Source organism: Hevea brasiliensis, chromosome 5 (assembly GCF_030052815.1).
Source record: "Hevea brasiliensis isolate MT/VB/25A 57/8 chromosome 5, ASM3005281v1, whole genome shotgun sequence".
Lineage (NCBI taxonomy): Eukaryota > Viridiplantae > Streptophyta > Magnoliopsida > Malpighiales > Euphorbiaceae > Hevea > Hevea brasiliensis.
Window position 1 is genome coordinate 32,771,906 of NC_079497.1, and position 12,939 is coordinate 32,784,844.

Consider the following 12,939-nt stretch of genomic DNA (forward strand, 5'->3'; position numbering starts at 1 on the left):
AGGTAAAAGCCACCCATCTGAATGGCCATGCAATCACTAGTGTTTAATTCATCGGCTATCATTTTGACCACCTTAACATACTCGAAAGGATCATCTCCTTTCTTGTACTTAGGAGTATCCAGCTTTAAGGAGTCCATCATCTTTATTTTACCTTGACTACTTGTCTTGGTCTCCTATGTAGGAACTATAGGAGCTGCAGGGGGTGGTGGTGGTACTTGCTCTCTTGTAACTCCCTTCATGGGATTTTGAGTTCCCATGATGGTGGAAGAACTTTGGGGGTACTATTGTGGAGGGTACATGGGATATGGGTTGTGCGGTGAGAAGTAAGGTGGGTAGGGCATAAAAGGAGGATATTGGGGATAGCCCCCAAACCCAGGGTTCCAAAACTTCCCTGTTGAGGATATTGATACCCAAACCTATGCTCAAATTCTGGCAATGGAGGAGATACAAGCTCTTACTCATCATCTCCTTCGTCAAAACTGTCTTTTCACATCCTTCCCACACCAGAAGGCTCAGGATTCTCATATTATTAGGAAAAGCCATGAGAACTCCTTTGTGCATCTATAGACATTCTAGGTGCCTGTGCAATCTCCCTGCTAACTTCAAAGGACCTTCTAGGACCTCTTAAAGACTCTCCCTGACAACAGGATTAGCGGGTAGTGCTCCAATACCCTCATTCTTAGGTGGAACATCAGTCAACCTAGTGGACTGTCTTAAACCTCGCATTTCTGAAAGCAAACAAGAAGTGTTGAGCACATAAAAAGTTCATGTAGATTGAGAAGCATTCTATAAGTTTTCAACTTGAGGATTCTGGAAATTCTCAGGTTCGGCTACCTAAGTTCCTTCTGCCCAAACAACACTTATAAAACTTTTAGAAAATAAAACCTTTCAAACATTTTTCATTCTTAAATATATTTTGAATGCATCACATATACATAAACACATTTTCATATCTCACTGCCACTCCATTGTCAGTGAAGTTTTAATTTTCACTAGAATATTCCATCAAGGACAGATATTCCTATGTCAGAAATTGGTGGGTATTACAACATACTACCTCTAAATGGTTATGACCTCATCCTGGGAATACAGTGGTTGGGGACACAATTTGTATCAGAGCCAAATGGGACACTTGAAGTGGTGGCCCATGGAGTGGTGGCTCACAAAATGGTGGCCTAAGCCAATTGTGTAAAGAAAGGTGGTCCGATGTGTAGGACGCTAGCCATGACCAACGTGACTATGACCAATGAGGATGCTGGCTCTCTAAGCATGAGGTATTGTTATGATTCCACATTGCTAAGAAACAACCTTAATAAGAGGTTAATAAGTCCCTAAGCACCCTCCCCTTGTAAGCCAATTTTCAAGGGTGAGTTATACCAAGGTGACCTATCCTCGTGTGGTGCAACCTCAACGATTCGTGATGCTTAACAGTTCATATCAAATCTATTTAAGCTTAATTTTAGTAAATTTCATTTTTTAGAGACAATTACGCATGACAATCATACTATGAGAGTTATGGCATAGAAGCCTCTCTAGAGAATTAGTTTCAATTGTGTCCAAGGAATAACTTGCTTGTATATTACATATTATGCATCTTCACATTCCTCAAAAAATTAGATTGCTTGACTATGATTTATGATTGGGTTTAGAGCAATGAACAAAAAAAATGATATAATATTCAATTCACCCCTCTTGGACATTTTTATTGGAACAATAAAATCATTGATGAAAATTAAAAATAAATAAATAAATAAAGCAAGGCTGTATGTACTAAAAATGTAAATGATCGTTTCAATTTGAAATAATAAATGTGGTTGAAATTGAAATACAATGCATTGAAATAAAAATACAAATGCTTGCAATTAAAATATCAACAAAGCAATTGAAATATAAATAATTGAAGTTGGATTAAATTGAAAATTTGAGTTGATAAGTGTTGTTTTCTGTTGATGGTCTAATTGATTGATCGAGTTATTGGGGTCTTTCCATTTATAGTACTTCTCTTTTTATAAGTCCTCAAGAAGCCTCTCACCCCCTCCCCCCACCAAAAAAACCGCTTTTCCCTCACATTCTCCATGCCTTTTTTTTTTTTTATTTACTTTTCACTTTTCACTTTTCACTTTTAACTCATATTTTTAAGCTTCTTAATTTAATTAATAAAAGAAAACACATAATATATAAAAAAAATAAAATTAATTATTAGCACAAATTTAGTTCAATTCCTAAAATTTAATTATTGAAACTTAAAGCAATAATATTTAATAAAATTAAATTCTGATACTTTTAAGTAACCTATCCACTGTCAGCGTAATTTTAAAGGGTACAAATGTACAATTGACAAAGTACATGGACTTGCACTGGCAAATCAAGAAAACTTGCTATGAATCTCTGTACTTAATTGAATTCAATTTTTAATTTTAGTATTTCTTTGATATTATTATTTAAATAAAAAATATTAATTTAAATATATAGATTAAAATTCATTAAAATTTAATATTAAATTTAATATATTTTAATTACAAAAAATTTCAAAATAATTAAAAATTTTCTAAAATTCTTTTAATTATGTTTAAAATTTAAAATAACATATTTTTAAAAAAATTAGAACTACAATTCCAAACATGCAAGGCAAGGCTTACAGTCATGAGAATCCTATACGGCGTTTTATTTGCCCAGTCATATCAACCATGAGAAGGGGTCAAAAGGGATCAAATCCTCCACCCGAACCTAGGCTGGCTCTCTCTCACTCGTACGTGTTTGTTTCTGATAGAAATGTGCGCTATAGTTGAATAAAACTCTCCCCGAATCGTGGTTTACGGTCTTCGCAGATTCTACTTCTTAGTGCGGGAGTGGCCTTCACGATCTCGCCACCTTTCTCTATCTCTGTTCCTCGCATACATTGTCGACCATACATAATTTCGGATCACCACATGATCATTTCCTTTTTCCTTCTTCCAATTCAGAAAATAACCCATTTCTCTTCTACTCTTCTTTCAACTATGTTTCTGTCGTTTTTCTCAGTTTGTTTTCTTGTTTGAAGGGTTATCCTTCGTGGGTTTTCTTTATTTTTTTTTTTTCTGAACACAATTCTAAGATTCTTCGACTCCCTCTCTTCTCGTTTAATATTATTGGTATTCATCTCATATTTGGTTTTGGGGGGTTTTGGCTTCTCTTTTATATTCTTCTGCTTTTCGGGTCATTCCATTTCTATCTTCATTTATCCCTTTGCCCCCAACTTATATATTATTGTCAATTTTGTGAGTGCGATATAGTGCTTCTGATTTTGTTTCTGTTAGTTTTGATGGGCTGTTGATGTCATTGTTGGTGTGGCGTCAAGTACCAAAATCATGGGTTTTGATGAGCATGGCAATGAGGAAGTTTCAGAGACGAAAACAACACCAAAAACTTCTCCTGATGGAGAAGAATATCAACTTGATGCACATAAAAGTGGTGGGATGAGCAGAGAAATGAGTGAGAGCTCTATTCATGCAACTGAGGAAGAGGAAGAGGATGAAGAAAGGAAGATTGAGTTGGGTCCTCAGTACACTCTCAAAGAACAACTTGAAAAGGATAAGGTTGGTTTGTTACGTTTGATTTTTCACTTTCATTATTTTTTGCATATCAGTTCCAATCTTCTCTAATTTTATTTGTGTTTAATCTTGTTTATTGTTTTGTGGTGTTTGAGACTGTAGGATGATGAGAGCTTGAGAAGATGGAAGGAACAGCTTCTTGGAAGTGTGGATTTTAATTCTGTTGGAGGTATTCTCATTAATCCACTTGAGGCTTTTCACCTTTAGACTCCCATTGTTGCTTCAGAATTGGAGGAAACAAACGAAACTTTTTGGAGTATTTTTGTCTAAAGACTGCTTATTACTCTGACAAAGCCAGATCCATCTAGGTGAAAACTTAGAAATTAAGATAGGTTTATGTTGATTTATATGCCAAGTCAATATATAATTTATAGATATTGTCAAAGAATGATTTCTTTTTCAACAATTTATGAGAATTTTAATGATTTCTTTTTCAACAATTTATAAGAATTTTATCTGTTTATTGAATTAGCTTTCAACTTCAAGTTCTGGAACGTGGAGTAATTTAATTGTCTTCATATGACTTTCCATGTGCATTTCATCAATTGAATTTGTATTTTCATACATTTAAGCAGGATTTCATGTTTTAACTTTTCAGAATTATGCAAGTATAATTATATAAATGACCCAGATCAAATTTCATCTCTGATTTTTTTTTTTTTTTTTTCATTTTTGTAATATTATAATTATCTAGAAACTCTAGACCCAGAAGTGAAGATCCTGAGCCTTGCAATCAAATCTCCTGGTAGACCTGAGATTGTTCTTTCTATTCCTGAGGATGGAAATCTTACTGGCATATGGTTCACCTTAAAAGAAGGCAGCCGCTATAGCCTGCAGTTCACTTTTCAAGTTGGAAATAACATTGTATCTGGCCTCAAGTACACTAACACAGTTTGGAAAACTGGTGTGAAGGGTAATCTTCTCCTTCCACCACCTTGTCCTTTCACCCTTTATCCTTCTCAATTGTGATGTTTTCATGAAACAATGAATTCACCTTCTGTACGATTCTGCGTAACAGTGGATAGCACAAAGGAGATGCTCGGAACCTTCAGTCCTCAGGCAGAACCTTACACGCATGAGATGCCTGAGGAAACTACTCCATCGGGTATATTTGCCAGAGGATCATATTCAGCTAGAAGTAAGGTTAGATTTCCATCAGTTTTCAGTTGTTCCATGTTATACCAAATTTCAAATTAATAAAGTAAAATATAGGCTTAACCAGTTTTCCGCTCTGCATAATAATTGTTACATATGAAATGATAAGAGTGCTAGATATCATAAAGAAGGCAAATTTTTGTATCCATTGTGTTTCATGTGCTCTGCTAATTCATATGATCAAGTACTTCAGTCATCTGCATTCAAAGACCTTGAAAACTATGCAAATATTGAATAGTTTCTTGATCTGTCAAAAATGAATTCCTTTACACATAGTTTCTGAACAATGCTAATTCATTAAGAAATGAGTGATTCATGTTCATCGTAAATTGTAGATGTCAAATTCAGACTCACAAGGCATTCAATTTTTTTTTTTATTGTATGATAAATTAGTGGTAGGAGTGAAGAATAAAAGAGGGAGTCCTAAAATGATGTGGCGGGCCAATTTTTGAATATTGACATGGAACTAGTTTCAAACAGAACTGAATGAAGAAAAATAATTCATATAACTGACCTCTACTAGTTTGAAATTAAGACTTAGTTGTTATTATTAGAGTCATAAGAATATATTCAGCTTCCATTTGTGCTGCAACTCCATATTTTTTTATATACAATTTATATAGAGGTTCAAAACTTGAATTCCCAGATTGTTACAAGGTGCCATGACCACTAATTTATTTCATGTTATTTCTTGCTTTTCAGTTTGTTGATGATGACAACAAGTGCTATTTGGAGATCAACTACACATTTGATATCCGCAAAGAATGGCAGTCAACTTAAAACTCTCCAGTTTTTTTTCCCCTTCAGATTTCATTGTTGTGGCTCGAGTCAATTGTTTTCCCAGTTTAAATATGATTTGGATGTTAAGACATATCTTGTTTTTGTTTTCTCATTATGAATCCTGTCAGAACTGGTCTTCTCAGCAATGAAGGGAGGATTGAAAAATAGAAGTTCAACTAGATGTTCATTTGGTAGGTGTGGTTAATAAAATTGGATCTTAATTAGTTTAAATTATGCATTTCCTCTACTTCTTTGTATAATTCTTTTACCAATTAATTGTTTGTGCTTCTTAAATTTATGGGTCTTGAGCACCGGATCTGTAAAAAGAACAAAAGGTATAAAGTGTACTGAATGATGCCAAAATTTGAATCCAACTGTTAGAAAACTCCACCTATGTTTGATGTATGGGTCTGCAAATCCAGTAGCCAATAAGAATCATGAAAGTGACAGCTTTTTATCTTCATTTCTTGATTTAAATATATTATTTCTTTAATTTTCATCTGTTAGTATGCGTGCGGACTCACACAACAGTTTTGCTATTAGTCTAATGGCCTTTTCTTTCCATCTTTGTTGCTTCCACCGTTGAAGCAAAGCCAGAACCTCCGACTTTAACGGTCTTTTTTGTTCTGTTCCTTTCATTAAACTCGATTGAATTCTTTTGAAACGGTTTGATTTTGAATATGGTAACGAAAAGTTAAGTTCCAGTATTTAGAGTCACTTGTGGGAACAATTGACCCAGCTATTCAGGCAAGTTCAGGGTGGCCCTATTGCTTGTGGGCTGCGCATAAATTTTGATTTTAACTGAAAAATTAAATTAAATTAATTTGATTTGATTTTTTATTCAATTTTTAGTTTTCAAATCAATATCAATTATCATTTTAAAAAATTTTAATTCGATTAATTAAGTAAAAAACTTAAATTAATTTTCAATAACATCTTAGTTTTGGAAACTCTTTTAAGAAATTAGTTAATGTATGACTCGCACCTCACTTTCAAAACTTTGCTTTTACTAGTCTTTACCATCATCACCATCTTTCACAACTCACTCACAGCTTGTTGTCCTCCTTGCATATCATCTCATTTAATGACATATGGCATTCAAGGCATCAAAGAACATATGTTGGAGTAGTTCATGATGCTATTCTCCTCTTCTGTGAGGATAGTTGATGGATCTTGGATCTAAAAGATAGCAAGGAACACTAAGTAGGTTAATTAACCACTACTCCGATGCTAAAGTTAGTAATGAGAACTAGATTATAAATGAATAGAATTGATTAAGAGATTCACGTACATACCTAATGGCATTTATATAGGCTTTGGTGCAGATTCTTATTAGGATTAGGAGTTTGTAACAAATTGGGACTTAGAGTCCATACTATCTAAAAGTCTTATGAGTGTTGGGACTACAAACACGACGATTATCTGGGGATCTTTATCCTTTTATATGAACCAAGCATTCAGAGATATGCTTGAGCAAGTAACACCTATCCAAGTGTCGAGGGCAAATGTCCAAGCGACCCAAAGTAACTCGGAACCGAATTGGGCATCATTACTGTAACACCCTCACTTTAGCTAGTTCGTGCATTCGACTGTTCCGATGATCAATGTCTGACTGGACAGCTAGAATGTCTGGAATTGTATTTAGACTAGAGTGAGGAGTCATAAATAATTCAAATAAGTGTAAGAAAAATTAAAAAAAAAAATTTAGAAATGAAATACAACAAAGTTAAATGAGTCGGTGCCTCGGTAATGGGTGACCCTAACGAGAAGTTGTTATCTTCACAGCTAGTAACCCTAAACCCAAGGGGAATCCCGTGAAATAATTTCTGGATGCCAGAGAAGAGTTATGGTGCCCTAGGTAGCATTAGAATGCCAAAAAAAAGGTTAGGAGAATTTTTAAGATCGGTATAGATAGTTTTGGCTCATTAAGCAAAACAAATGTCATTTTGGTCATTTCACCTTCAGAGATGATTTTTGACCGACTTGTCAATTTAGGTAGGTGAATTATATGACTTAAAATGTGAACAAATATTGATGAAAATTTAATTAAAAAAAACGAGTAAAAGAAAGACTTATCGGGTACTAAAGAAAAAGGCAAACTGAAAACCTGGTAAGACTAAAAATTTGGTCAATGAAATTTGGAAGTCCCACATTGATCAAAAATGAAATTTATTAAGTTAACAAAGCTAAATTAGTTTAATTAATTGAAATTATAAAAATTAAATGTAATTATTTAATTAGTCAAATCAAAATGAATAGGAATTTCAATTTAATTGCAAAAGTGCCATATAACAATATTTACAAATTTACCATTGGACATTAAATTAATATATAAATAAATAATTAAAAAGAAAATTATGTCTTCCCATTCTTCATCTTCCCGTCCATTGCTTTCTCTCCCTCTTTTTTTTTTTCAATTTCTTCCATTGATACACCTACTCAAAGCTTGAAACTTTAAGTCTCAACCAAAAATTCCTTAGAAAAACTATATCCCACCCTAAACTAAAGCCTAACTAGTAGAGAGCACTTAAGAAAACCAAAACAAATTAAGAGTTTAGGGCAAGAGGAATTTCAGCCAAGGTGGTTCCATGAGGGGAGTGAAGATTTGGTGGATTTGAAGGTTGATTTAGGCTAAGGAGAGCTTGAAGACAAGGTTAGTGCTGTGAACTTCATTTAATTTTGAAGTTTGATAAATTTGGTTAGGGTTTAATACATTTGAGAATTTTATTATCTATGTCTTATTTATTGCAATTAAGCAAATACTATTGCTATTGGGATGTATGATTGTTGAAATATGTTGAGAAGATACCAAATGAGTTAAGGGAGTGTGGTGTTGTGTTTGTGCAGGATTTTCTGGACCTTGAGTTCAGTGTGGTTTTTAGGCCATAAATAGAATTGTGCAAGTCCAATTGGTGCAAGGCTAATTAGAGATGAAACTAGACACATAATGACACAACTTTCATGAAGAAAGCATGCCCAAAAAACCAAGTTAGAATGACTTAGAAATTGCCCCAATCCGGGTGACCAACAAGCTATCCCTAGAAAATGACAAAATAAACAGTGTTTGTTCATTTAGTCATAACTCACTGTAGAAATGTCCAATTGACTTGAAATTTATATCAATGGAAAACTTAGATAATTTAGAACAACTTTTATGAAGAACACAAACTTAAATTTTGAACCTAACCAATTGAAATTTCTAGTCCAAATTAGGACACTAAATCTGGCAGAACCAAATTCTGCCCAGAATTTCTGGACAAGACCAATCCGGCCAGTTATGGTGTTTAGGCCATAACTTGAGCTACAAAACTCAAAATGGAGTGATTCAAAAAGGAAATTAAAGAAGACACATAAAGGAACAACTTTCATGATGAAAGTTTTTGTCAAAATTCTACTGTAGCAAAGTCCAATGAAACAGTAATCTTAGACCTCAAATTCTAAAAAATTAAAATAAAACCTAGGAGGCTAGGAATTGAGTTTGGCAATCAATGTCAACAAAAATAAAATGCAAAATGTGGTATCTTGGTGAATTTAGGTTCAACAAATTTATTATAAATCAAGAAGTTAACCTTTGAATGGAAATGGTCAAATGAATAGTAACCACTAAATTATGTGAAGTAGAAAATCAAACTATAAGAATCATTGTAGTTATTAATATAGGATGTGGTAGGTAAATTGTGAATGGTGAATTTGAGTGACACTAGGATTTAAGGAAAATTTAGCTAAATTTGAAATCCATAAAATATTCATAGATTACTTGAAACATGAATGATCATTCACCTAAATCATGAGGATAGATAGTTAGGGCTTATATGCCCATTAGAAATAGAACTCATGATACATTAGTAACACAATTGGAAATATGAAATTGTAATTAGCATAAGTGAATTGTCAAATGTATAAATGAGATGAAGTCAACATGAGGAATTATGTTTCATTGTAATTAGAACAATAATAATAACCTACCCAATAAGTGGTACATGAGAGGAATAAAGGTGAATTATGGATACTTGTTCTCATCATGAGGAAAAAGAGAAATTAAAATTAATACATAAATAAGTTTGTATCTCAACTACATTGCTAGGGAAAATTTAATTTTCAGTTATGGACCTCATAATATATTCATAATACAACTGGGAATATAAAATATGAATTATATATATATGGACTGTTAAATGTGAAAATGAGGCAAAATTATCACTAGGGCTTAGGCCTCTTTTGTAACTAGAAATTAATACCTTATATAATTAATGGCATATGAGAAACGAAAAGAATGTTTTAAGTACAATGGTACATGAGAACCATTATTGTGAATTGTGATCAACACAAATGATATAATAAATGAATGTATAAATTATGATAAATGCATAATTTATGTAAAATTGTATTCTAAAAATTTATATTTCTATTACAAATAGAATTGAAATATTATAAATTATAATTAGAATTTATCGTGAAATAATGAAATAATAAAACAAAACATATTAACACTTAATGGTTGTCACACCCTACCCCTCTGTAAGGCATAACATGATCCCGTAGTATACCTAATGAATTACCAACTCCGTCTACTGATAACCCATTAAATACACTACAAGGGATTTTAAAAACTTTTCTTACTTCTTTTACAGTGGTGAGCACTATTTACAGGTGTTAAAAACCTTTTTTAACTGAAGTAATAGAACTGACACATTTGACTTATTTGGAATTTCTGTGATAATTTTGGCAGAGTGCCATTTGTAATTTGGATAAAACAGTTCTTCAGAAAACCTATAAAAAGCACTTCAATATATTTTCCAAATCTCAAATCCAACATAGTTCTCAACACAACATTTTTCTCAACTCAAATCTGCAGTGATTTTTCAAAGACTGAGATAAAAGAAATATAATACAATTTTTACAAGCCAAAATAACTCATAATTATTTTACAACTTCAATGTACAATTTTTATTTACAACTGCTCAAAACCAACAACAATATGTACATACAGTGAACATACATTACATTACAAAACACAAAATATTGGTATACTCATTATACTCGGTAGTCTCTCGCTGGAGGTACTAGCAGCTTAGTCTGTTTACCTGTCATCTGTCTACTGCGGCGGCAATAAAAGCTATCGCTGAGACAATGTCTCAGTGGTGCACAACATTAACTAAATACAAATTTAAATCACAATTCATAATTCAAATAAATAGTGGATACTTAAAAACCATAGTTAAATTCAAGACAATACTGTCATAAGGAATTTAACACAATATCACAATAAATCTCAATAATCAAAACATAGTTAAATTCGAAAGACAGTAAATGTCAGTAAGAATTTAAACTTCATTTCACAAATTATCAAATCGCATAACAACGCAATTTAGTCGAATAAGTTAAGAATACAGTGTTGCCAATTCATTCACAACTTAAGCCATGACACAAATTTCCGATCAATGCCGCGTTGTACACCATGACAAAGCAATCACAACCCCACTAATCGAAATCAATGAGGAAGGGAGCTAGCTATAAAATGAGTACTCATCCGATCACCTCAACTGGTAAACCAGAGAGGGAGAAAAATAAACGATCACGACTCCATAAATGGAGAAGGAAAATAAACGATCACAACCCCATAAATAGAGAAGGAATGATATCATACTGTCATGCTAAGTGTGAACACAAAATCAATTCCAAACATTTTATTCAAATGATTCGTGAGAATCCAATAAATTTCCAAAGTTATAATTTCATTCACAAAATGGCAACACAATTCATAATTATCTTTAATTTCCACAAAAACCATTTACAGTGCTTTTCAATCAATAGTATCCATCAAATCATTTACAATGCTTTTCAAGCAATAAATATCCATTCAAACACATTTCCACAATTTAAAACAATAATTTACAAATAGTCATAATTCATTTCCATTGAAAAATTCAAAAGAAATACTGTTGTGCACAAACACAATTTAAATCAATAACATACAATTAATCTTATGAAATCTTATTCAGAGTAAAATCAGTTGAAAACTAGTTGTGCACAAACCTCTGATAATTGTCTCCTGGTCTGGACTCAGTGTTTCCTTCCCTTTTCCTGAGTCTTTGGTAACTGAGAAACACAATTTGAAGTGTTTCAGTACTAAATTAAACTGTCTCTAACGATAATGTTCGATAAGTAATTCACTGAAGGCTATTATTTGCTCAATCACCTAATATACCAACCCTCGATGCGTTTTAGGTAAATTAGGTTTTAGTTTCATTAATATGTCACATTCGATAGGGTTTTAGGGTTGGTACATTTTACCAAACTCATTTCCTTGTTTAGTGCATTTTCTTGCAATTTGCTGGGTTCCGGGATACTTGTTTGACCTAGCCGAACGACCTAGTTCCCTCGGTTTTCGGGTTTCGGTCAAAACTACAAACTTGTAGATCTATGTCTTATGGAATGCAGGACAAAATTTTAGGTCAATCCGAGTTATGTAGACCAAGTTATGGTCATTTTACTGTTGCTGGTCAAATGGCATCAAATTAGGTCAATTTTAGGTCAATTTGGTCAACTTTGGTTCGGCCAGTTTTTGGACCCGAACTTGTGTAAGCTTTTTGACTTACTTCTGGTCATTTCTGGGCTTTGGTGTCTTCATAAGACTTGTAGGTATGGGTCTTAACTATTCATGGTTAAAATTTCAGGTCAATTGGACCTATTTTGAGTGAGTTATGGCCTAAACACTAACTGCTGCCCAATTGGTCAGTTTTCAGGTTTCAATTGCACTTAATCCGAATTGGTCATTTTTCATGTCACCTTGCAAGCAGAATTTTGGTATGCTTTCTCAATGAAAGTTGGCACATTTTGTGCCTAGTTTCACCTCCAATTGGTCTCATACCAATTGAGGTTACACATTTAAAATGATAGGCTAACATGCATACTGCCCTTAATTACCTTGCTTAAACATACCTCAATTACACACTTACATTACTATATGTCCACTTCCCTTACCAATTCTCTTTTGGTTCATTACCAAAACCATATTCCACTTTACATTAACATCACTTTGGGCAGATTACAAACATCCTTAATACACTAATTAAAACTCACATTTACAAAGTCTAAGTACAATCACATATACACCTAACATTACAAATTCTTACATACACTTTACACAATCACTCTATATACATATCCATCAATCCTCAATGTCAATATTCTGCCAATACCTTCATGAACACATACATTTATCCAAGAGTCCCAAGGCTGCCGAAAATGTTCCTCAATACCAAAGTATCATACAATTCATCAATTTCCATCCCAAGTGCAAAATTCACCATATACATATGGAATAATTTACTAGGACATTAAATCACCATAACCAACATAATTCTCATCAAATATATGCACAAATATTTCATCAAATACATAACTCCATGGC

General features: G+C 33.1%; 1 protein-coding gene across 2 annotated transcripts; it reads left to right on the forward strand.

Moving 5' to 3' along the window:
- The first annotated feature begins 2,737 nt into the window (after positions 1–2,737).
- LOC110653036 (rho GDP-dissociation inhibitor 1) lies at positions 2,738–5,756 on the forward strand. Of its 2 annotated transcripts, none has more exons than XM_021808665.2 (5): positions 2,738–3,575; positions 3,693–3,759; positions 4,285–4,503; positions 4,609–4,728; positions 5,448–5,695. In XM_021808665.2, exons 1-5 carry the CDS (start codon positions 3,348–3,350, stop codon positions 5,453–5,455), a joined length of 642 nt encoding a protein of 213 aa, XP_021664357.1. In that variant the 5' UTR covers positions 2,738–3,347; the 3' UTR covers positions 5,456–5,695. The 2 variants fall into 2 exon arrangements, with proteins under 2 accessions (XP_021664357.1, XP_021664350.1); XM_021808658.2 differs by having other exon boundaries at positions 2,739–3,575; positions 4,609–4,733; positions 5,448–5,756.
- The last annotated feature ends 7,183 nt before the right edge of the window (positions 5,757–12,939 follow it).

Excerpts from the sequence above, each read along its gene's own strand:
- LOC110653036 (XM_021808658.2), top strand. The coding sequence starts at position 3,348 with ATGGGTTTTGATGAGCATGGCAATGAGGAAGTTTCAGAGACGAAAACA. Across the intron at positions 3,760-4,284 it reads GGATTTTAATTCTGTTGGAG|AAACTCTAGACCCAGAAGTG; the intron begins GTATTCTCATTA and ends ATAATTATCTAG. Across the intron at positions 4,504-4,608 it reads TTGGAAAACTGGTGTGAAGG|TGGATAGCACAAAGGAGATG; the intron begins GTAATCTTCTCC and ends TCTGCGTAACAG.